The sequence below is a fragment of the Anas platyrhynchos genome, chromosome 32 (assembly GCF_047663525.1).
Source record: "Anas platyrhynchos isolate ZD024472 breed Pekin duck chromosome 32, IASCAAS_PekinDuck_T2T, whole genome shotgun sequence".
In the NCBI taxonomy this organism is placed as follows: domain Eukaryota; kingdom Metazoa; phylum Chordata; class Aves; order Anseriformes; family Anatidae; genus Anas; species Anas platyrhynchos.
This window is the reverse complement of record NC_092619.1, coordinates 801,197-825,143: the sequence shown is the minus strand read 5'-3', so window position 1 is coordinate 825,143 and position 23,947 is coordinate 801,197. Positions and strand designations below refer to the sequence as shown.

Genomic DNA, 23,947 nt, shown 5'->3' with positions numbered 1-23,947 from the left:
AGTGCAATTGTCTTGCACCACAAAATGTCAAATGAGGCACAGGTCAAATGAGACCAGTCTTGTCTGTTCTATCTGAAGGACATTGCACTGAAGGCACCATCCCCTTGAGTCTGAGGATCCACAAGGTTTCACTTGAACTGCCCGGGATTTATGCCTTAGAAAAAGTCCTCAGGAGTGGGGAGGGCAGCTAGACAGAAAACAAGAAATAAATCCCCACAGCCCTGCCGTGCAGTTGGGTGAATTATCAGTAACAATAAGGAAATACAAAATAACAATACAAACAACACAAAAGTTCTTTATCATGAGGTAATTGAATCTGAGATTACCCCATGTTCCTCTTTACCTCTGGCTATGGGGCAGGACTTATTCCTGCATTGCCCACAGCAGAGTCCCCTGCTCCCAGGGACACCCTCAGGCAGCATCAAGAAGAGCATATGAAAGTGACCTGCTAAACATCTGTCTGAAAGGGGAAAATTGATTTCAGGGGGGTTATATGAAAAATGGAACAAGTTTTTCTCTGGTATGTCTTAGGTATTAAAGCTTTTTATTTATTTATTTAATTTAATTTAATATTTTATTATTTTTAATTTATTAATAATTTTTTCATGCTTGGAAAGCCTCCATGTCCAACATCAGCTCAGCGAGTGAGTTTCTCCTACTGCCATTCGCAGACACACGCGAGCTGCAGCTCCTGCACTTCGGGCTCTTCCTGGGCATCTACCTGGCTGCCCTCCTGGGCAACGGCCTCATCCTCACAGCCATAGCCTGCAATCACCGCCTCCACACCCCCATGAACTTCTTCCTCCTCAACCTCGCCCTCCTTGACCTGGGCACTATTACCACCACTGTTCCCAAAGCCATGGCCAATTCCCTGTGGGACACCAGGGCCATCTCCTATGAAGGATGTGCTGCACAGGTCTTCTTTTTATTCTTCTTGCTTGGAGCAGAGTATTCCCTCCTCACTGTCATGGCCTATGACCGCTACATTGCCATCTGCAAGCCCCTGCACTACGGGAGCCTCCTGGGCAGCAGAGCTTGTGCCCAGATGGCAGCAGCTGCCTGGGGCAGTGGCTTTCTTGATTCTGTCCTGCACACTGCCCATACATTTTCCCTGCCCCTCTGCCAAGGCAATGCTGTGGACCAGTTCTTCTGTGAAATCCCCCAGATCCTCAAGCTCTCTTGTTCACATGCCTACCTCAGGGAAGTTGGACTACTCGTCTTTAGTCTTTCTTTAGCATTTGGGTGTTTTGTTTTCATTGTGCTGTCCTATGTGCAAATCTTCAGGGCTGTGCTGAGGATGCCCTCTGAGCAGGGCCGGCACAAAGCCTTTTCCACGTGCCTCCCTCACCTGGTCGTGGTCTCCCTCTTTGTGAGCACTGGCATGTTTGCCTACCTGAAACCACCCTCTATCTCCTCCCCATCCATGGACCTTCTGGTGTCATTTCTGTACTCAGTCGTACCTCCAGCAATGAACCCCCTCATCTATAGCATGAGGAACCAGGAACTGAAGAACGCAGGAAGGAAATTACTTGCATAAATTGTTCTTAAGCATCAGTAATAAGCCCTCATGTTAAAACTAGTATCAGGGTTTTACACAAAATGTTAGGAAAATATTTTGAAATTGTCTTTATTATTACTTTTTCAAACATCTGATAGTATTATTTTTATTTAAAGAAGTTTCTTCTTATCTTCCTACCTGTTGATTTTTATTTTGACTCAGTCATCTGTGGTACTTTAAGAACCAATCTTCCTGTGCAGAGGAAGTCAATAAAGAAGCCATGAGATATTAAATGGTCTCAGGGCCTGTCTCTTCTCATCTCCTCTGCAGCAGGTGGAGCAGCCCCAGCATGGAGGAGGGACTCAGGGCCAAGAGCCCAGCTGCCACTTTGTGAAGGGGCCCAGGTGCCTTCTGGGGCTGCCCCTCACCATTGGTGAAGAAGAATGCAGCCTAATGTACGTCCATTTCCTGAGCCATGGCTAGCCCCAGCGTGGGGGCTGCTGAGGAAGCCCAGAGTTGCATTTGTCCCAGCAGCTGTGGTGCCAGCAAATAGTAGCTGGCCTTTTACTGGCCTGGGAGTGTCCCAAAGGTGATGGGACTGATGGCAAATGTCATCCTGGAGGGGAATCTGGAGCTGCCCTGTGCCTGGGCCAGGCCTCTTGTGCTGGCCTGGGGACTGGGAATGGCCCTGCGGGACACAGGCACTCTGTGCTGGGGATCTTCCAGGCAAGAGACCAGGAGTCCTATAGCTTCACAGACCTCCATTTCCCGAGCCATGGCTCTCCCCAGCCCTGGGGTTGCTGGGGAGGCCCAGAGCCACCTTTGTCCCAGCAGCTGTGGTGCCTTGCGAGAGGCTGCAGCTGTGGTGGCCATGCCCAGAGCCCTGCAGCAGCCTGTGGTGGGCACTGCCCTGGGGCCAGCCCAGCCTGGGCTGTTGGGCTGGGCTGGGCTGGACTGGGCTGTGCTGGGCTGTGGTGGGCTGGGGAGATGACACTGAAGTGGGGAGAGGTGGGCAGGGGCTGGGCTGGGCTGGGCAGTGCCCAGAACAGGGCAACAGTAGCATCAGGGAGCGGTGGCAGCATGCAGGGGAGGGCTCCCAGCAGGGCTTGGTGCTGCAGAGCCAGGGCTGCACAAAGGGAGCCCAGAGCTGCAGGGGAGAGGAGGCCGCTCTGGGTCTTTGCTGGCCTGGTCAAAGCAGGAAGGGGACCCAGGGCATTTGTCCCCTCACTGCAGCCTGCCAGGACCTGCAAGGCAGTCATGGAGCATCCAGGACCAGGCTCTGCACTGTGGCTGCCACAAGCTCTGCATGCCCTTCTCCTGCCATGCTCCATGCGGTGGCTGCAGCAGAGGGGACCCCCAGCCAGACCCTGCATGGGGCTCTGCCACCTGCCTCACTCCAGCCCTCTTCGGCGCCTTCCTTGATGCTCTCTGATGCATGCCAGGACCTCCCCGTGCGTGCCGGCCTGCACATCTGCTGAGGGCCAGTGCGGCTGCTGCAGGGGCAGGAAGCTCAGCATGGCCCTTGCAGCCCCCTGCCCTGGGCCTGCCTCTCCACTTGGCCTCAGCCCTGGCCTTGTCTGTTCTGGCAGAAGGGCTCTTGGCATGTGCTCCCTGGCCTCCCCTCACCTCCAGACAGCTGCTGCCCACTCAGGCTGCTGCCACAAACATGTCCTCACAAGCAGCACCACCCCTTGGGCTGCTTCTCCTGGCCTCCCCCACCCCACTGCCTTGACTCCTTGTCTCTGCTGGGTCCCCTCTTTGTCACCCAAATGTGTCCCTTGACTGTCAGCTCCCTCTCCCCTGCCCCACAGGATGACAAGAATTGAGTGAGATATATTTTGTCCTGGGGGACAAAGCAGTCATTGGTCCCAGCCAGCATGGGTTTGTGAAGGGTAGGTCCTGCCTAACTAACCTGATTTCCTTTTATGATAAGATCACCCGTATGGTGGACCAAGGGAAACCAGCTGATGAGATTTTTTTGGACTTCAGCAAGGCTTTTGACACGGTTTCCCATAGGATCCTACTGGACAAGATGTCCACCATACAGCTAAATAAAAACATCATACGATGGGTGAACAATTGGCTAACGGGCAGGGCCCAAAGGGTTATGGTAAATGGGACTGCGTCAGGCTGGTGGGCGGTCACCAGCGGGGTCCCTCAAGGCTCCATTTTAGGGCCGGTACTTTTCAATATTTTTATAAACGATCTGGATGAAGGAATAGAAGGTATTTTGAGCAAGTTTGCTGATGACACCAAACTTGGAGGAGTTGTGGACTCGAATGAGGGTGGAAAGGCCTTGCAGAGGGATCTGGATAGGTTGGAGAGCTGGGCAATCACCAACCGCATGAAGTTCAATAAGAGCAAGTGCCGGGTCCTGCACCTGGGATGGGGAAACCCTGGCTGCACGTACAGACTGGGCGATGAGACGCTGGAGAGCAGCCTAGAAGAGAGGGATCTGAGGGTCGTGGTAGACAGCAAGTTGAATATGAGCCAGCAGTGTGCCCTGGCAGCCAGGAGGGCCAACCGTGTCCTGGGGTGCATCAAGCACGGCATCGCTAGTAGGTCGAGGGAGGTGATTGTCCCGCTCTACTCTGCGCTGGTGCGGCCTCACCTCGAGTACTGTGTGCAGTTCTGGGCACCACAGTATAAAAAGGACATGAAACTGTTGGAGAGTGTCCAGAGGAGGGCTACGAAGATGGTGAAAGGCCTGGAGGGGAAGACGTACGAGGAACGGCTGAGGGCACTGGGCCTGTTCAGCCTGGAGAAGAGGAGGCTGAGGGGAGACCTCATCGCAGTCTACAACTTCCTCGTGAGGGGGTGTCGAGAGGCAGGAGACCTTTTCTCCATTAACACCAGTGACAGGACCCGCGGGAACGGGGTTAAGCTGAGGCAGGGGAAATTTAGGCTTGACATCAGGAGGGGGTTCTTCACAGAGAGGGTGGTTGCACACTGGAACAGGCTCCCCAGGGAAGTGGTCACTGCACCGAGCCTGTCTGAATTTAAGAAGAGATTGGACTGTGCACTTAGTCACATGGTCTGAACTTTTGGGTAGACCTGTGCGGTGTCAAGAGTTGGACTTGATGATCCTTAAAGGTCCCTTCCAACTCAGGATATTCTATGATTCTATGATTCTATGATCCTTAAGGGTCCCTTCCAACTCAGGATATTCTATGATTTTATGATTCTATGATCACCCTCCCTTTTCTCAGGTGCCCTTGTCCCCTGCAGGCAGTGCTCCCAGCCCTGCTGCTGTGCTGTGCAGAGGAGCTGCTCCCAGGCAGAGCTGTCTCTCTGCAGCGCTGCCCGCTTGCCAGGAGCTCCCCTTGGGCCCAGGAACCTGGCCCAGCTCATCAACAAGGGGGGATCTTGACAAGTCCCTGGGCCTCCAGGGGAATCAAATTTGAATCACACCGAAGTAATCATTTATGTTCCTTCCCTCCACTGCAAAGGGACCACTTTCCTTCCTCATTTCAGAAGAGGTATGATGACCAAGGATCAGCTTTCCATGTCCTGGTTTTAGGCAGAACACCCACCCAAGGATCTCCCTCCCCCTGCTGAGGGAAGGGTTTCAGCTGAGTCAAACCAGGCATCCCATATTTTGTTTGCAGTTCAGAGGCTAGGAGGGGGCTTAGCTGCCTCTCCCATGCCTCACAGTATCCCACAGGAGTTGGGATTCCTCTTACCTTGGTTCATTGGGCACAAACCAGGCAGCTCTATGTAAGCTGCTTGTCTCAGCTCTCAGCATTTTGAATAGAGAAAGAGACCAAGAGGGAGCTGTTCAGATGCAGACACCAGGTGATATTGGAGATGGCAGAGTGACATCTGAGTGACATTTGACATGCCTAATTCCTCTGGGCCATAAACAGAGATTTTATTATTGCATGTACAATATAATATAACTGTAGCCATTGCTCAATAGCGAATAAGTAAAAGAAATAAAAGGCATGCTGTGACCTGGTTGCCATCACTGCAACTTGGTGGGACAACTCCCATGACTGGAGTGCTGCAATGACTGGTTATGGGCTCTTCAGAAGAGACAGACAGAACAGAAGGGGTGGTGGTGTGGCTCTCTATATTAGGGAGTGTTTGGATGTTGCAGAACTTCAGTCTGTGAATGATATTATTGAGTCCCTATGGGTCAGGGTCAGCGGGAAGGCCAACAAGGCAGGCATCCTGGTGGGGATATCTTATTGACCGCCAAACCAGGATGAGGAGAGAGATGAGGCATTCTACAAGCAGACTTCAAGCTGTTCAGGACACTGGTTGGCAGAGTCCTTGGGAGGTAGTTCTGAAGGGCAGAGGAGTCCAGAAAGGCTGAGCACTCCTCAAGAAGGAAATCTTCAAGGCTCAGGAGCTGTCCATCCCCATGTGCCCAAAGTCCAGCCAGTATGGAAGAACAGAGAGATGAACAGAAAGTTGTGGCTACAGCTTAGGAAGAAAAAGAGGGTTTAGGACCTTTGGAAAAGAGGGCAGGCCGCTCAGGAGGACAATAAGGATCTTATGAGGATGTGCAGGAACAAAATTAGAAAGGCCAAAGCTCATCTGGAGCTCACTCTGGCTACTGCTGTTAAAGATAACAGAAAACGTTTTTATAAATACAGAAACACAAAAAGGAGGACTAAGGAGAATCTCCATCCTTTACTGGATGTGGGGGGAAACTTAGTGACAAGAGATGAGGAAAAGACTGAGGTGCTTAATGCCTTCTTTGCCTCAGTCTTTAGTGGCAAGACCAGTTGTTCTCTGGGTACTCATCCCCCTGATCTGGTGGAAGGGGATGGGGAGCAGAATGTGGCGCTCATAATCCATGAGGACATGGTTGGAGACCTGCTACAGCACTTAGATGTACACAAGTCAGTGGGGCTGGATGGGATCCACATGAGGACACTGAGAGAACTGGTGGAAGAGCTGACCAATCATTTCCATCATTTATCAACAGTCCTGGCTACCCAGGGAGGTCCCTGTCAACTGGTGGCTAGCAAATGTGACACCCATCTACAATGAGGGTTGGAGGGTGGACCCAGGAAACGATGGGCCTGTTAGTTTGACTTCAGTACCAGGGAAGCTCATGGAACAGGTTATCTTGAGTGTCATCATGCAGCACTTGGAAGGCTCTGCAGGAGTATCTGGATAGGCTGGACGCATGGGCTAAGGCCAGCTGTATGATGTTCAACAAGGCCATGTGCCAGGTCTTGCACCTGGGGCGCAATAACCCCAAGCAGAGCTACAGGCTGGGAGATGAGTGGTTGGAAAGCTGCCAGGCAGAGAAGGACCTGGGAGTATTGGTGGATAGTCGGCTGAATATGAGCCAGCAGTGTGCTCAGGTAGCCAAGAAGGCCAACAGCATCCTGGCTTGTATAAGAAGCAGTGTGGCCAGCAGGGCTAGGGAAGTGATCGTCCCCCTGTACTCGGCTCTGGTGAGGACGCACCTCGAGTACTGTGTTCAGTTTTGGGTCCCTCACTACAAGAAGGACAGCGAGGTTCTCAAATGAGTCCAGAGAAGGGCAAAAAAGCTGGTGAGGGGCCTGGAGAACAAGTCCTACGAGGAGCGGCTGAGGGAGCTGGGCTTGTTCAGCCTGGAGAAGAGGAGGCTCAGGGGTGACCTTATTGCTCTCTACAGGTACCTTAAAGGAGGCTGCAGTGAGGTGGGGGTTGGTCTGTTCTCCCACGTGTCCTTTTATAGGAGAAAGGGGAATAGGCTAAGGTTGCACCAGAGGAGGTTTAGGTTGGATATTGGGAAAAACTTCTTTAAGGGGAAGGCAGGAGGAGCCTGGCCAGGAGAGATGTGAGATCTGGGGGAGGAAAGAGGAGCTTGGACAGCAGAAGCTAACTATTTTGAAGAGGTAAGAATATTCAGGTAATGTTGATCCCACCATAAAGCTGACTTAAAGCAGTCATGTAAGGGCCTTACCCTGTTTTAACCTGTTGCATCAATACCTAAATCTAAATGCCACTCCATACCCTGCCAGGAATCCACCGCTCCAATTTTTTACCGCAATATCCCTTGAGGCCAAGATTAGTCCATAACCCCTTTCCATTACCTTTCCTCTATTACAGAATCACAGAATCACATGGGAGTGCAGGACATTCCCTTCTAGTGGCTGGAGTCAGGACCTGGCCCTTTAACTTCAGCACAGCAAACCAAGACTTTTCTCAGCACAGTGCTTTGCCTATCTGTAATCATGGCGTCCAATTATCTGCCCTAACAAGTCCCTGAGGAGAATCTCTTCATAACAGCCCTCAGTGGGGCCCATTAATACTCCAAGTCACTTCAACTTTTCCTTCTGACTTTACTTGCTCAAGCAATTGCATCATTCTCCTCTCAGTATCTGACATTCACGGACTGAGCACCAAAATCCACCATGGAACTCATTAAAATGCAGAAACTCCTAAGCAAACATATGTCTTCCATAGTTTTATTCAAGTCTTCAAGACTTGGAGAACTAATTGGAGAGCTTTCATAGTGTAGTTAAGGAGGAAGATTTCAAAAAGCACCTAATAAATGTCTCCTCTCATTTTAAAGGGTGAATTTTATTGCATTTCAGTTTTGAGCATCTTTCTTCAATTGATATTAATCCAGCGCTTAATCTATAGAGACATCCATAGGGAGGGAAAGCAGCCTTTTGAGGTCTGACAATGTACAGACAACCTTGCTCCTCACCACCTCAACCCTGACATTTCCCTCATTGGCCACCTGGTGCTTGCATCACTTTTCCTTGCACCACACTTCTGTACTGAAGTCTGCAGCTGGATGTTACAGCCCCCTTGCACCAGCTCCCACCTGCTTTCCTTAGAGACCTGGCTGCACACAGGCACAGAAGGGTTTTTCCTTATTTTAAAATAAACAACAAGGAAACATGCAGCAATTTTCCAAACAGCAAAGCAAGCTCCTCATCTTGTATGTCTCCAGTCAGATTTACCTCACTGGTTTATCCTCACAAAAGGATGACTGTAAATTAAGTATTTTATGTTGATTGACAAGAAATTATAGGTATTAAGATTAGTATTATTCCATATGATCTTAATTCAATGATAAATGACGAGGAGCTTGCTACAGAAACAATTAGGATGACTGCTAATCAATCGGCAAGCTTGAACGCAATGAAGCTCAAAGCAGAAACTGGGTCAGTCAGAGTGGTCTGAATGATCAAAGAGTAAGGGGAGGAAGAAGCAGTAGAACCATGGGAAGTTCATAGGTCCAGACAGGCATCTGGAAAGGGGACATTCAACAAGGATTGTTTATTCAAGATGGATGGAAGTGCCTGGAAGATGAGGGAGTACACCATGATGGAGAAAGCAATGAAATGCAAGTGCTCATAACCATCAGTATTTCTCCTCCTGTGATGAATATAGATCCAGAAAATTCACCTGAAGAAGGATGTAGATCACTGGTGAAAGAACTGTGGTTTTGTGCCATCACAAATTAGAATTACAAAAACACTTCCACATGTAACAGTAACATGTCTCACCCCATATATACCATCCTGTGGGGCAGGGCAGATGGAGCCAACAACCAAGGGACACATTTGCGTGTCAATGAGGGGGCCCAGCAGAGACAAGGAGTCAAGGCAGTGGGATGGGGGAGGCCAGGAGAAGCAGCCCAAGGGGTGCTGCTGCTTGTGAGGACACGTTTGTGCCAGCAGCCTGAGTGGGCAGCAGCTGTGCGCAAGTGAGGGGAGGCCAGGAAGTGCATGCCAAGAGAGCTCCTGCCAGCAGAGACAAGGCCGGGGCTGAGGCTAAGGGGAGAGGCAGGCCCAGGCCCAGGTGGCTGCATGTGCCATGCTGAGCTTCCTGCCCTGCAGCAGCCGCACTGGCCCTCAGCATATGTGCTGGCTGGCATGCACTGGGAAGTCCTGGTGTGCATCAGAGAGCAGCAAGGAGGGTGCTGGAGAGGGCTGGGGCAAAACGGGGGGCAGAGGCTCATGCAGGGACTGGCTAGGGGGTCTCCTCTGCTACAGCCACCGCACGGAGTGTGTCAGGAGGAGGACAGGCAGGGCTCACTGCCACAGTGCAGAGCCTGGCCCTGGACGCTCCATGACCACCTTGCAGGTTCTGGCAGGCCATGGTGAGGGGACGAATGCCCTGGGCCCCCTTCCTGCTCTGCCCAGGCCAGCAAAGGCCCAGAGCGGCCTCCTCTCCCCTGCAGCTCTGGGCTCCCTTCACACATCCCTGGCTCTGCAGCACCAAGCCCTGCTGGGAGCCCTCCCCTGCATGCTCCCACCCTCCCTGATGCTGCTGTTGCCCTCTGCCGGGCACTGCCTATCGCAGCCTAGCCTCTGCCCACCTCCCCCCACCACCCTGCCCTCTTCCCAGCCCACCGCAGTAGCCCAGCCCATCAGCCCAGTATGGGCTAGCCCCAGGGCAGTTCCCACTGCAGCGTGCTGTAGGGCTCTGGGCATGGCCACCACAGCTGCTGGGACAAAGGTGGCTCTGGGCCTCCCCAGCAGCCCTCAGGCTGGGACCAGCCATGGCTCAGGAAATGGAAGGTCCTGAGCTGGCGATTCTGCTCTGCAGATCCAGGGGGCTGTGGTGCCCAGGGTCCCCTGGAGGACTCCGCCACACCCATTCTGCTCCAGGTGGTCATCAGACCCAACTCCATGGGGATCTCTGCTGCTGAGCCCCTTTCCACCTGCCCTGATGGCTCAGAACTATAGGGCCATGCTTGGTAGGGCCATGGGATGTCTCTAAGGGCACAAAGGGCAGGTGAGTGCTCTACCAGACCTGGCCCATGAGGCTTCAAGGAGGGTGTCCTCAATTACTCTTATGGGCCTTCACCTACTGGCTCTTCACCACCTCAGCAGGAATTGCAGAGTCTTCCTTAGCCCCTGGACACCTAACATTTTCCTTTTCCTTTCCCAGACTCTTCTTGGTCACTCCTTTTATGAGGTTCTAATCACTATCCAATAAGCACATTTTCCCTGGGTTGCCCCATCTGGCAGCTCCAGATTCCTCTCCAGGTAGGCACTGGCTATCTGCCCCACTGCAGGGACCCATTCCAATGTAGATGAGTCCAAGACCAGTTGTTGTCTGCTTGGGCATGTGCCACCACAAAGGGAGCTCTTGGTCCAGCCCTTGGTTCCTCACAAATCATGATGGGACTTTCAGCCTGTGTCCTTCACTCCAGGAAAAATCCCAGAAAACAGAAAATCAGGGAGTAACTCCATGGCTGGATGTCTTACAGCAGCTTTGGAAGAGGTGTCCAGGCTTCTGGGTTTGCCCTGAGCAGCCCCTATTGTTACTGTGGTGCTAGCAGGGAGGCTAGCTGTGACCCAGGGCTGCACGTTGCCTGCTGCTGCCTGCAGCCACAGGGATGCCACTGCAGAGACAACAGGACTGTCACCAAGATACATGAGATCTGAGGGCTAAGAGAAATGCAAGAGCACAGAGGAACAATATGGAAGACAAAAGAGAGCAACAGTGAAAAGGCCATGTCCTGCTGCTGGCCATGGCCATGGCTCCAGAGAAGCAGCAGCCCCAAGCCAGGGAGGCAGAGCCCAGTGGGCAGTGAGGGGCTGCTCCTCCGTGTGGCAGCTGGGCTCTTGGCCATGAGCCCTTCCTGTGTGCTGGGGCTGCTCCACCAGCTCCAGAGCTGATGCCAAGAGACGGCAGATGAGATCGATGAATTTCTGATGGATTCTTTATTGTCTTTATGTACACTGGAAACCTAGTTTTACAGGTAAATTAGAAGATTTAGTCAAATTAATTCTGAGGAAGTATACATATAAATAATAAGACCATTTAAAACAATATCAACATTTATGAAAATAATAATGCACAAAATGATATGAAAATTGGCACCTCAGTTTCTCAAACATGTTGACAGGGTTATTATTAATGGTTATATTATGGTAATGTTGCTAATGAGAAAAATGTTATGATATGAATCACAATTATGGTATCAGTACTTATGCTTGAGAAGCACATATAGAAACAGTTTTCTCACTGCATCCTTGAGCTCCTGGTTCCTCATGCTGTAGATGAGGGGGTTCACTGCTGGAGGTACCTGCGAGTATAGAAGTGACACCACAAGGTCCAGGGATGGGGAAGAGATGGAGGGTGGCTTTAGGTAGGCAAAAAAGGCTGTGCTGACAAAGAGGGAGACCACGGCCAGGTGAGGGAGGCACATGGAAAAGGCTTTGTGTCGGCCTTGCTCAGAGGGCATCCTAAGCACAGCCCTGAAGATCTGCACATAGGACACCACAATGAAAGCAAAACACCCAAATGCTAAAGAAAAACTAAACGCAAGAGCCCCAACTTCTCTGAGGTAGGCATCTGTGCAGGAGAGCTTGAGGATCTGGGGGACTTCACAGAAGAATTGGTCCACAACATTGCCTTGGCAGAGGGGCAGGGAAAAGGTATTGACCGTGTGCAGGACAGCATTGAGAAAGCCACTGCCCCAGGCAGCTGCTGCCATCTGGGCACAAGCTCTGCTGCCCAGGAAGCTCCCGTAGTGCAGGGGTTTGCAGATGGCAATGTAGCGGTCGTAGACCATGACAGTAAGCATGGAATACTCTGCTGTGAGAAAGAAAGGAAAAAGCAAGACCTGTGCAGCACATCCTTCATAGGAGATGGCCCTGGTGTCCCAGAGAGAATTGGCCATGGCTTTGGGAAGAGTGGTGGAGATGCAGCTCAGGTCAAGGAGGGCGAGGTTGAGAAGGAAGAAGTACATGGGGGTGTGGAGGTGATGGTCGCAGGCTACGGCTGTGAGGATGAGGCCATTGCCCAGAAGGGCAGCCAGGTAGATGCCCAGGAAGAGCCCAAAGTGCAGGAGCTGCAGCTCGCGTGTGTCTGCAAATGCCAGCAGGAGGAACTCGCTCAAAGAGCTGATGTTGGGCATTTGCTGACCCAGTTGTCTGTTGAAGAGAAGGAAAAAAAAAAGAAAAAAAAAAAAAAGAGAAAGAAAGCAGAATTAAATGAGAAAAACTGGAATGAAAGAGGAGAGTAAGGGAAACTCATGTTCAGTCCACAAATAAGACATGAGCTTTGCAGTGCTGTTGCAAACACCTCATCTGAATGATGAGCAGAGCTGCAGATATTTTATTGGTTTGAGTTGCCCTTATAATGCTTAGGAGATGTATGAGACAGTTGAATGCCCTGACAGGTCATGTACACTCTTAGTGAAACCCTGTGTGTGCCAGGACTGTGCCCTGGTGAAGACTGAGCAGAGCAGACCTGCCAACCATTCCTGCTCTCAGCTGCCCTGTATTACCCCTCTGCGAGCTGCAGCACAATCCCACTCGGGTGTTTTCCTGAGAAGAAACTGGAGACAGCTTAGAGCAGAGAAGCCCCAGTCCGAGTGCAGCTGGACCAAATCCTCACCTTGTCTCCAGGAGAAGCTCTCAGCCAGAAGGAGCCTGGGGGCTTCTCCTCATCTGAGCTCTGCATGGCCAGCCAGGGCAGGGTGTTCTGGGCTGACTGGGGGCACCTGGCTTAGGGCACTCCGAGGGGCTTCTGCCAGACTTCCTCCCCTTGCAGTAAAACCCAGCAGGACTCTCAAAGCCTACTGCATTGCCCACTGCCCTCCTAGAAACAAGACCCAGCAGGAGACCCTTCCATGACCTGCAGCCTCATGGCCCTGAAGCCAGAGACTTACCTTGCGGAGATTTCTCCTGCAGTCAGCTCTCAGCATTCTCCCACTCCCAACTGCCTTCAGCCCCTCTCTCCTTCTGTCCTCTCCCCGTGCCACCTGTGGTGAGAGCCCCAGCCCTGCTGCTCTGTGCAGAGGAGCTGCTCCTGGGCAGAGCTGTCTCTCTGCACCAGGGCCCTCTTTCCAGGAGCTCTCTCTGTCCCAGGAGCCTGGCCCAGCTCAGCAACGGGGCCCCAGCCCAAGGCATTGGAATCACCCCTCTGGTGGCTTTGGTGATGAGCTCATGAACCTCAGGCACTGAGTGGAAAGTGAAGAACACTCTCAAGAAGTCCAAGTCAGATGCAAGTTTTCTGGAGTTTCTCCCCAGGGGCCAGCACTGTCATAGCCTCCCTTGGAGCTCGTTAGAGCCAAACATTGGAGGCGACGAGGCCAAGGAGACAAAGGCAATGTGAATTTGACACTGATCTTTGGAAAAACAGGATATGTTTCACCAAGCACAAAGGCTGACCCTTGATCCCTGGCCTCTGGGAAGGGAGATCCTTTCTCTTTACACATTGCTCAGAGCTCTTTCCGGGACAGTAGGAGATGGGGATGTGCATTGCCAAGTGCAGGACAGTGGTACGACCTCTGCCTGGTTCATGGCTGGGTGTGAGGAGGCAATGAGGCCCTGGCACTTTACCGATAAGCTGTCTCCTCATAGGCCTCAGTGACACTGACAACAGCCATAGCCATGGACACAAAGAACTTGGTCCTCTTTGGACTTTCAGCTTTGCTACAGCCCTTGTTCCTCTCCACCCCATGCAGTCCTTAGGACTCTTACACCTGCACCTCTTTCCCTGCTGGCTGTAGACCCTCTTCCATGCGGTGTCTCACCAGATCTGAGATGAGTCTGGTAATTGAGATTTTCTTGGTGGCCGTGCTCCTCGTAAGGCAGCTCTGTAGGAATCTGGCCTGGGTTGTGGTGAGCAGGCACCACTGGTCGTATGGCATCCATGGAGGTGCCCAGGCCCTCCTCTTCCTCCTGGGCACTGCTCACTCAGCAGGGTCCCAATCTGCCCTGATGTGTGGAGCTCCTCTTCCTCTGGTGCAGGACTAGACTCTTCTCCTTGTAAATGTCAGGAGATTTCTGTAGGCATATTCATGCAGTTTCTCAAGGCTCCCCCACACTGACGCTCCATTCTGTCAGCTGTTAATGTCTGCAGGCAGACGGTTCAATCTTCGCATGATTGTGCTATCTCTGACAAGAGAGCAGCATCAGGAGTTGCAGGCAAGTTTGGATAATACAGGAGTAACCAGCTGAATGGAATTGCAACACAGAGTCTCAGAAGGGTAAGGGATTGCAGGCTGCCAGGTTCCACCTTTTCTGTGCTTTCTTGTCATGCATGCTGCCATTTTGTCCAGAGCTGTGTCCAAAATGTTATGATGCTGTGCAGGGCAAAATTAGAAATGTCAATGGCCAGCTGGAGCTCAATCCATCTATTACTGTCAAAGACAATCAAAACTCTTTATAGAAATACTTTAAAGGAGGATTAAGGAAAATCTTCATCCTTTATTGTAGGTGGGGCAAACATAGTGACAAGAGATGAGGTAAAGGCTGAGGTATTTAATGCTTTCTTTCCCTAAGTCTTTAGCAGCAGCACCAGTTGTTCTCCTGATACTCAGCCCCCAGAACTGGTAGACAGGGACATGGAGAGGACAAGAGGGGGACGGTTTTCCCCACTTGCTAACTCTCCCTTTCTCCTTCATCTCCCCCTTCTCTTCCAGGGTACTCCCAATAGCTCTGCAAAGCTTTGAGTATCCTTGGGATGGTCAAACCAGCAAGTTCCTATTGTTATGTCTCGTTAATGTGTTTCAGCTTTTGTTTAATGTCAGACAATTATTTAAGAATGCCATCCAGAGGTCTGTCCAGAGGCAGGAGAGTTAGGAGTGGCAGGGATTGAGGGAGGATATGGGCAGGTACCTATAGCAGTGAACACCTCCAATGCTTTGGAAATTCACCCCTGAACAAGTGCATAATCCAAAAAATCTAGAGAAACCCTTGAAAAAGTAGTGTGATCACCACAGCCATTCCCAAGAGACACAAATCAACATGCTGGGAGTTGACCTCTGCTTACTGAGCCTCAATCAATGCCACTCCAACCCCTGTGTTATGCCCTGCAACCACTCCAACACATGCCAAAGGTCCTGCAGCCACTCCAACTACTGTGACAGACCCAGCAGCCACTACAAGTCCTCTGAAAGGCACTTCAGCCATAGCAACTCCTGCGATGGGTTCTGCAGGCACTGCAACACCTGCAACAGTCCCTGTAGCCACAACAACTCTTGTGACAGGCCCATCAGCGACTCCAACCCTGTAACAAGCCCTGCAGCCACTCTGGCTCCTGTTACACTCCATCTGTGACAGGCCCTGCAGCTAATCCAACCAATGTGATGGCCCCATGTCTGGGCCAGAGAACCAGCCTATGCCAGTATCAGTTGCTCCTCTAAACAAGGGAAAACAATGCTGAAAGTCAGGTGAAACCTACGGTGGATGAATTGGCTAGTCAACTCCAGCAGTATGAAGAAATTCTCTCTTCTTTTCTAGGGGCTTCTGTATTGTCTGTGGAGAAACTTTCTCAAGGGGCTCACCAACTCCAAGAGAAGGCAAGGGAGAAACTTTTCCAAGAGGTCCTACATCATAAAGAGAACATATCTCCTTTCCCTTGTAGTATGCCACAATGGATATCACTAATGCATTTTTATCCATCCCTTTGAGAGCACTGTGAAGGCCACAGTTCGCTTTCACTTCAGGGGTGTCCTATACACCTGAAATCAACTGCCCCAGGGGTGGAAACACAGTCCTGCCATTTGCCATGGACTGATACAGACTGCATCGGTAAAGATATTAAAGAGAATTGGCCCTAATACTGAGCCTCCTCCTGAGTAGCCTGTCGTCTTTTCCAAATGTCATAAACCCTCTTTTTCTCCCTGAGCTCTAGCCACAACTCTCTGTTCAGCCAAGCCAGTCTTCTTCCACACTGGCTTGTCTTTGGGCATGTGCTGACAGACTGCTCCTGAGCCGTTAAGATTTCCTTCTTGAAGAGTGCCCAGTCTTCCTGTACTACTCTGCCCTTCAGAACAGCCTCCCAACAGACTCTGCCAACCAGTGTCCTGAAGATCTCAAGGTCTGCCCTCTGGAAGTCCAAGAAAACAGTTTTACTGATCCCCCTCCTGACTTTGCCAAGAATAGAGAACTCTACCATTTCATGGTCACCCTGCCCAAGACAGCTCCTGACCACACATCTCCCACCAGTCCTTCTCTTGTTTGTGAACAGAAGGTCTAGCAGGGCACCTCCCCTGGTAGGCTCACTAAACAGATGAGTCAGGAAGCTATCTTCCATGCTCTCCAGGAACCTCCTAGACTGCTTACTCTTTTCGTATTAGCATTTGTATTTGTATTTGTATTTTGTATTGTATTTCCAGGATATGTCTGTGAAGTTGAAGTCCCCCACAAGAACAAGTGCTGGTGATTGTGTAACTTTTGCCAGCTGCTTGTAGAATGCCCCATCCATCTCCTCATCCTGGTTTGGCAATCTATAAGAGACCCCCAGCAGGATGGCCTTCCCAATGACCCTATCCCACTGGGGCTCAACGTTACCATTCTTAGTCTTGAGTTCTACAACTCCGAAACCCTCTCTAATATAGAAAGCCATGCCACCACTCATTCTGTGCTGCCTGTCCCTTCTGAAGAGCCTGAAGCCAGTCATTGCAGCACACTAGTCATGGGAGTGGTCCCAGCACCTTTCAGTGATGGCAGCCAAGTCATAGCTTGCCTTTTATTTCTTTACTGTTGAGCAATGGCTAGAGCTATATTATGTTGGACATGCATCAATAAAATCTTTGTTTATGGCCCGGAAGAATTTGGCACTTGAAACATCACTCAAATGTCACCATGGCACCTCCAATGACACCCGGTGTCTGCATCTGAACAGCTCCCTCCTGGCCTCTGTCTCCATTCAATATGCTGGGAGCTGAGACAAGCAGCTTACATAGAGCTGCCTGGTTTGTGCCCACCTGAACCTAGGCAAGAGGAATCCCAACTCCTGTGGTCTTCTGTAAGGCATGGGAGAGTCAGCTAAGCCCCCTTCTAGCCTCTGAACTGCAAACAAGGTATGAGTTGCTAGGTTTGACTCAGCTGAAACACTTTCCTCAACAGGGGGAAGGCAGATAACTCCATGTCCTTGCCTGGGTGTTCTGCCTAAAACCAGGATATGGAAAAGTGATTCTTGGACATCATAACTCTTCTGAAATGAAGAAGGACAGTGCTCCCTCTCCACTGGAGGGAAGCAACATAAATGTTTACTTCAGTGTGTTTCGAAGTTGATTCCCCCGGAGGCCCAGGGACTTGTCAAGAGCTCCCTGTGCTGCAGAGAGACAGCTCTGCCCAGGAGCAGCTCCTCTGCACAGCACAGCAGGGCTGGGGGTACTGTCTTCAGGGGACAAGGGCGGCTGAGAGAAGGGAGGGAGATGTTAAAGGCAGTGTGAAGGGGGGATGCTGAGAGATCACTGTGAGAGAAATCTTCACAGCCCTGAACAGGGTAAGTCTCTGGCTGCAAGGCAGCACAGCTGTTGTTCCTGGTGCCATCTGCAGATTTGCTGTCAAATCCCACAGCCTGTGGGAGCTTTAAGAAGGACTCTCAGAGTTTCTTTGCGTAAGATGGGAATGAAAACTTTCAGAGCAGGGATTACCTCCCTAAACTGTCAGAGGGACAGGGCATGAGGGTTCCTTCTCACAGGGCTGGCTGTAGGCTGTGCAGCCAGGGTGCAGGCAGGGGTGCCCAGGGCTGTGGTGCAGAGCAGGATCCCTGCTGTACCCCAGGGGCTGTGTGCCAGGTCAGGGTCTCTGCCACCTGCCAGTCTCAGCACTCAGCCTGCCCGGGGAACTGCCCAGGGTGCTGCGGGGAGAAGCTGTGGGTGGAAGGAACCCCCAAGGCAGGGCAGAACAGGTCAGGGTCCTGCTGGTGCCCAGAGGCTGCTGTCTGGAGCAGGCTGCTCAGAGCTCCACAGCACCCACAGGACATCTTCAGGGGAGATTCTTGAAAGGGAAGAACAATACCTGCCATACCTGAAGGAAAGGCACTCTCTGAGGTCTCTGCTTTCAACTTCCTGCTTTGGAGGGCAGTCAGGGGATGATAATGCTGTTGTCAGGATGATACAAGGGATTGAAACTAATAGAGCATTATACTGAAAGGGACCTTTAGGTCTGAGGAACCTCACAATTTCACTCCACACTCTTTAGCATACAGAGAGCACCAACACAACCTTCCTTGTTTCTTGTGGGATTGTTGGAACTCCTTCTCAGCACTTGTAAAGAGGGAGATGTCTCTGGCCAGCAGATGCCTGAGATCCATTCCTGGTGCTCTTTACCATATACTGTTTGGCAGTACTAACCCTTGCTGAGTCTAAAGAGGATCTGCATGGTCTCTGTGGCACCCTTAGGTCGAGAGATGTAGAGCTCTAGGCAGGAGCAAGTCTTCTTCAGATGAAGATGCAGTGAGAATGCAGTCTTGGTGAGGAGGATTTCTATGAAGTAAGGTTTAGTTTTTCCTCAGAAAATTCTTTCTAACTCGTCACTCTCTATTCCTCCATGGACAGGCAACCATGCCCAGATGCAACAAATGTCCAACAGCAGCTTCCCCACAGAGTTCCTCCTCCTGCCATTCGCAGACACACGCGAGCTGCAGCTCCTTCACTTCGGGCTCTTCCTGGGCATCTACCTGGCTGCCCTCCTGGGCAACGGCCTCATCCTCACAGCCATAGCCTGCGACCACCACCTCCACGCCCCCATGTACTTCTTCCTTCTCAACCTCGCCCTCCTTGACCTGGGCTGCATCTCTACCACTGTTCCCAAATCCATGGCCAACTCCCTCTGGGACACCAGGACCATCTCCTTACCGGGATGTGCTGCACAGGTCTTTATGTTTGCTGTTTTTATTCCAGCAGAGTTTTATATTCTCACCATCATGGCCTATGACCGCTATGTTGCCATCTGCAAACCCCTGCACTACAGAACCATCATATGTGGTAAAACTTGTGTCAACATGATAGCAGCTGCCTGGGGCAGTGGCTTTCTCCATGCTGTGCTGCACACAGCCAATACATTTTCACTACCATTCTGCCAAGGCAATGCTGTGGACCAGTTCTTCTGTGAAATTCCCCAGATCCTCAAGCTCTCCTGCTCAGATGCCTACCTCAGAGAAGCTGGGCTTATTGTTTTCACTGCATGTTCACTTTTAGTGTGTTTTCTTTGGGCCCCTCGCTACAAGAAGGACATCGAGGTGCTTGAGCGGGTCCAAAGAAGGGCAACGAAGCTGGTGAGGGGCCTGGAGAGCAAGTCCTATGAGGAGCGGCTGAAGGAGCTGGGCTTGTTCAGCCTAGAGAAGAGGAGGCTCAGGGGTGACCTTATTGCTCTGTATAAGTACCTTAAAGGAGGCTGTAGCGAGGTGGGGGTTGGCCTGTTCTCCCACGTGCCTGGTGACAGGACGAGGGGGAATGGGCTAAAGTTACGCCAGGGGAGTTTTAGGTTAGATGTTAGGAAGAATTTCTTTACTGAAAGGGTTGTGAGGCACTGGAACGGGCTGCCCAGGGAGGTGGTGGAGTCACCATCCCTGGAAGTCTTCAAAAGACGTTTAGATGTAGAGCTTAGGGATATGGTTTAGTGGGGACTGTTAGTGTTAGGTCAGAGGTTGGACTCGATGATCTTGAGGTCTCTTCCAACCTAGAAATTCTGTGATTCTGTGATTCTGTGATTCTTTTTATTCTTTACTCCTATGTGCAGGTCTTCAGGGTTGTGCTGTGGATATCCTCTGAGCCTGGACGGCACAAAGCCTTTTCCACTTGCCTTCCTCACCTTGCCATAGTCTCCCTGTACATCAGCACTGGCACATTTGCCTACTTGAGACCCCCATCCATGTCCTCCTCATCCCTGAATATTTTACTGGCAGTTCTGTACTCAGTGTTGACTCCAGCAGTGAACCCCCTCATCTGCAGCATGAGGAATCAGATGCTGAAGGATGCCGTGTGGAAAGTGATGTCTGGGTGTTTTTCAGAAGCAATATAGTTACTGTCCTCTGCATATCACTGATAATGCGACTCATTACAGACTGAGATACGGTTTTCATTTTGTTTTCCTTTTATTTTTACTTTTACTTTGTTTTACTGATGGTAAGGTAGTCCAGAGAGAAATACGATCATTATTTGTGTTCCACAGACAAAGCAGAGCTCTGCAACATGAGGCAATGGGAAAGGGGCTGGGAAAATTATTAATTATTCAACCAGTGAAATTTCATAGTCTGGATAGAGTGAATCACCCCAAAACTTCTCCTGACATTGGAAATGAGTTGGACTTGATAATGCTTGTGGGTGCCTTCCAGCTCAGGCTATTCAATGAATCTCTGACTCTGAAGAAGGAGGGCTATCTGTGCGCACCCTCCATGGCCAAAGAACCACTTGTGTGGGAGGCAGTCAGTGGCAGTGCCTCCCACCAGCTGGTTCTGCCTTCCCAGCCTGACCAGCACGGCCCTGCAGAGTGCCCCCACGGCCCTGTGCACCACAGCCCCCTCGCTCTGCAGAGCAGAACTGCCACCTGGGGGGCTGTGGGCAGCATGGGCAGGGGCTGCAGGAATGGCTGCTCAGGCCAGCCCAGAGGTGCTGGGCTGGGGCAAGGCTGGGTGGGACATGGGGTGTCCTGGGAGAAGAGCAGGGCTCTGTGTGTGTGCAGTGGTGGTGCCTGAGGAACCCCAGGGCCAGCAGTGTGGTGCTGTGCTGTGCTGAGAAGTGGCACTGGCCTGGGGGACTGCAGTCTGTCTGTGAAGGTGGATCGGTAGGGTTTATTTCCTGCAGATTGCAGCAGCAGAGACACTGCCTGTGACCTCCCCTGCTTCATTTGCAGCTTTGGGGCCAGCCCAGCCTGGGCTGCTCTGCTGGGCTGGGTTGGGGAGAGGAGAGGCAGGTGTGGAGAGCTGGGGAGGGTCTGGGCTGTGCTGGCCTCCTGGAAGAGAGGGGGGAACCACAGAGCAGTCTGGGCTGGGCCTTTGTTCACTGCATATGGATATGACCAATGCTAGTCATCATGACTTTCACAGCAACTCCTCGGAAGAGTTCTCAACATTTTTCTAAAATATATAGTCAGTTCTTGAATCACTTTCCTACAGAGAGGTGGCCATTTCCTTCAGGATGCTCTGGACTTGCAAAGGCTACATGGGGAAATGTGAGTCTGGATTTGTGCGAGGTCTTCTGAAGCAGGAACTGGTTGGCAGGCAGAGTACCCAAAGGATTGTGCAGGGCATCCCCTGCACCCACTGCTCCTGGGGGACCTGGAAAGAGGCCTCCTGAGCACAACAGCTCCTTGTAGCCCTGTGGATGCTGGCTGTGAGGTCACGTCTGTCCCAGCACCTGGCTGGCCAACAGCAAGGAGGCAGAGCCTCTGAAGTCACAAAGACCTTCAGAAAGCTGCCCCCAAGACGGTGACACGTATGGGAGGCCAAGGGAAATCTGGGAGAGTAAAGGTGCAAGACCTTGGTGAGAGAAGAGGGACTTGGCTAAGAGAAAGGAAAGATTTCAAAGAGGTGATAGGGGTTCAGGTAAGGCTGATGCTTCTGCAACACTCACTGGGAAAGCATTCGTGTTAGGCCTTGGCAAAATTTCTAACCAGCAACCTGAAAACCTAGTGCTAACCTAGTACTAAATGCTCTCCCTCACCCTGAAAGGAATCCACTGCTCTAAACCCCAACCTCATTTCCTACCTTGAAGTCAAACCCCAAACAAATTACTTTTTACCTTTAGTCTTAACATATTGCTCTTGCTAATCCCTAGTTCTTAATTCCTTGAATTATATTGCCAGATATCATCCCGTAACAAGGTACATAATAAAACCCTAACCAAAAATCTAGCTTATACCCTAAACACTGACTGTCTACCCAAAGCAGAACTCACAAGCCTCCCTTTAAGACCTTGCCCAGTTCCTAAACTTGGAAGGTAAAATACAATCCCTAAACTCTAAAGTGAACAACCAAACCTCAAATCCCTCATTCCTGCACTCTTATGATGTAAATGAAGGGATTTGGCCCCATGAGGCTGGGCAGGGCTTGAGACATTCTGCAGCAATCACTTGGTCTTGGAGGAGGCAGGGAAGGTGACATGGGTCTGGTTAGGTCACAGGAATCAGTGAAGAGATGGGTGGGTGTCCTGGTTTCAGTTAGAATTAATTTTCTTCCTAGTCGCTGATGGAATGCTGTGTTTTGGCTTAGGATGAGAAGAGTGCTGATAACACCCCGATGCTTTAATTGTTGCAGAGCAGTGCTTATACTAAGCCAAGGGCATCTCAGCCTTTTGCTCTGTCCTGCCAACGGGCAGGCTGGGGGTGCAGTAAGAGCTGGGAGGGGACAGACCCAGGACAGGTGACCCAAACTAGCCAAAGGGGTATTCCATACCATCTGACGTCATGCTAAACAATATATAGGGGTGGCTAGCCGGGGGGAGAGTGCCGGATTGCTTGGGGTTAGGCTGGGCATCATCGGTCAGCGAGTGGTGAGCAATTGCATTGTGCATCACTTGTTTGTACATATTATTATTACTTTCCTATTATCACCATTGTATTATTATTATTATTATTGTTATTATTATTTTTGTTATTATTATTTTCCTGTCTTATTAAACTGTCTTTATCTCAACTCACGGGCTTCACTTTCCATTTCTCTCCCCCATCCCAGAGAAGGAGGGGGGAGGGTGAGCGAACGGCTGCGTGGTGTTTAGCTGCAGGCTGGGTTAAACCACGGCAGTGGGGATACTCTGCTGAGGTCAGCTGTGCCTCAGGACATCAGGAGGCAGCAGGAGGCCCATGGGTGTGCAGGTGGGTCTCGGGGCACTTCTGCCTGAGGACCTGATGTGCCACCTTCAGGCTGATGGCTGGTGTGAACATGTGTCATTTTAGCTGTGCAAAAGAAATTGAGAAAGCAGTTCTTGGATCACTTTTCTACAGATTTTCTTCAGGATGCCCTGGAGTTGATAAAGGCTACATGAGGAAAAATTACTCTGGACATGTGGGAGGCCTTCTGCAGTATGAGCTAATTGGCAGGAAGAATACCCGAGAGATTGTGCAGGGCATCCCCTGCACCCACTGCTCCTGGGGGACCTGGGAAGAGGCTTCCTGAGTACAACAGCTCCTTTTGTCCCTTTGGATGCTGGCTGTAAGGTCACTTGTGTCACAGCACCTGGCTGGCCAACAGCAGGGAGGCAGAGCCTCTGAGGTCATAAAGGCCCTCAGAAAGCTGCCCCCAACAGGGTGACACATTTGGTGAGGCCAGGGGAAAGCTGGGAGAATAACAGTGGGGGATTTTGGGGGTAGAAGAGGGGGTTGGCTAAGAGAAAGGAAGGATTAGGAGGCCAGTAGCCTTAAAACCTACAGCTACACTAAATCCTGCTCTGGAAGGAACTCATTGCTCTAATCCCCATCCTCAAATCCTACCTTGAAGTCAAACCCCAGGTATGTTACCTGTTAACATTAGTCTTAACACTCACTAATGCCTAGCCTTTAATCATTAGCATTAGATTTCCATCCTTAACACCAGCCCTCACCCAGTCAAACACCATAAAAACAAATAAACAAACAAAAACCTAACCAAAAATCTAGCCCTTACACTAAACTCTGTCTGGCTTCCCAAAGCAGAACACGAAAACCTCCCTCTAAGACTCTATCCTATCTCTAAACATGAAAAGCAAAAAGAACTCCTAAACCTCAAATCCGTCATTCCTGCATGCTTATCACAAAACTGAAGGGGCTTGACCCCATGAGGCTAAGATGGGTTTGAGAGGTCCTGCAGCAGTCA

General features: G+C 51.0%; 2 protein-coding genes across 2 annotated transcripts; one reads left to right on the top strand and one right to left on the bottom strand.

Annotated features, from left to right (window-relative positions):
* The first annotated feature begins 622 nt into the window (after nucleotides 1-622).
* LOC119714657 (olfactory receptor 14J1-like) lies at nucleotides 623-20,181 on the top strand. The gene is made up of 2 exons (XM_072030405.1): nucleotides 623-1,513; nucleotides 20,125-20,181. The coding sequence occupies exons 1-2, from the start codon at nucleotides 623-625 to the stop codon at nucleotides 20,179-20,181; spliced, it is 948 nt and encodes a 315-aa protein (XP_071886506.1).
* Nucleotides 11,394-12,332, bottom strand: LOC119714658 (olfactory receptor 14C36-like). The gene has a single exon (XM_038171625.2). The coding sequence runs from the start codon at nucleotides 12,330-12,332 to the stop codon at nucleotides 11,394-11,396; it is 939 nt and encodes a 312-aa protein (XP_038027553.2).
* Nucleotides 20,182-23,947: the final 3,766 nt, after the last annotated feature.

What these genes read in the sequence shown, in the direction of transcription:
- LOC119714657 (XM_072030405.1), top strand. Translation starts at nt 623, where the DNA reads ATGTCCAACATCAGCTCAGCGAGTGAGTTTCTCCTACTGCCATTCGCA. An exon ending in GGAACCAGGAACTGAAGAAC is followed by an intron (nt 1,514 to 20,124) that starts GCAGGAAGGAAA and finishes ATGAGGAATCAG; the next exon opens with ATGCTGAAGGATGCCGTGTG.
- LOC119714658 (XM_038171625.2), bottom strand. Translation starts at nt 12,332, where the DNA reads ATGCCCAACATCAGCTCTTTGAGCGAGTTCCTCCTGCTGGCATTTGCA.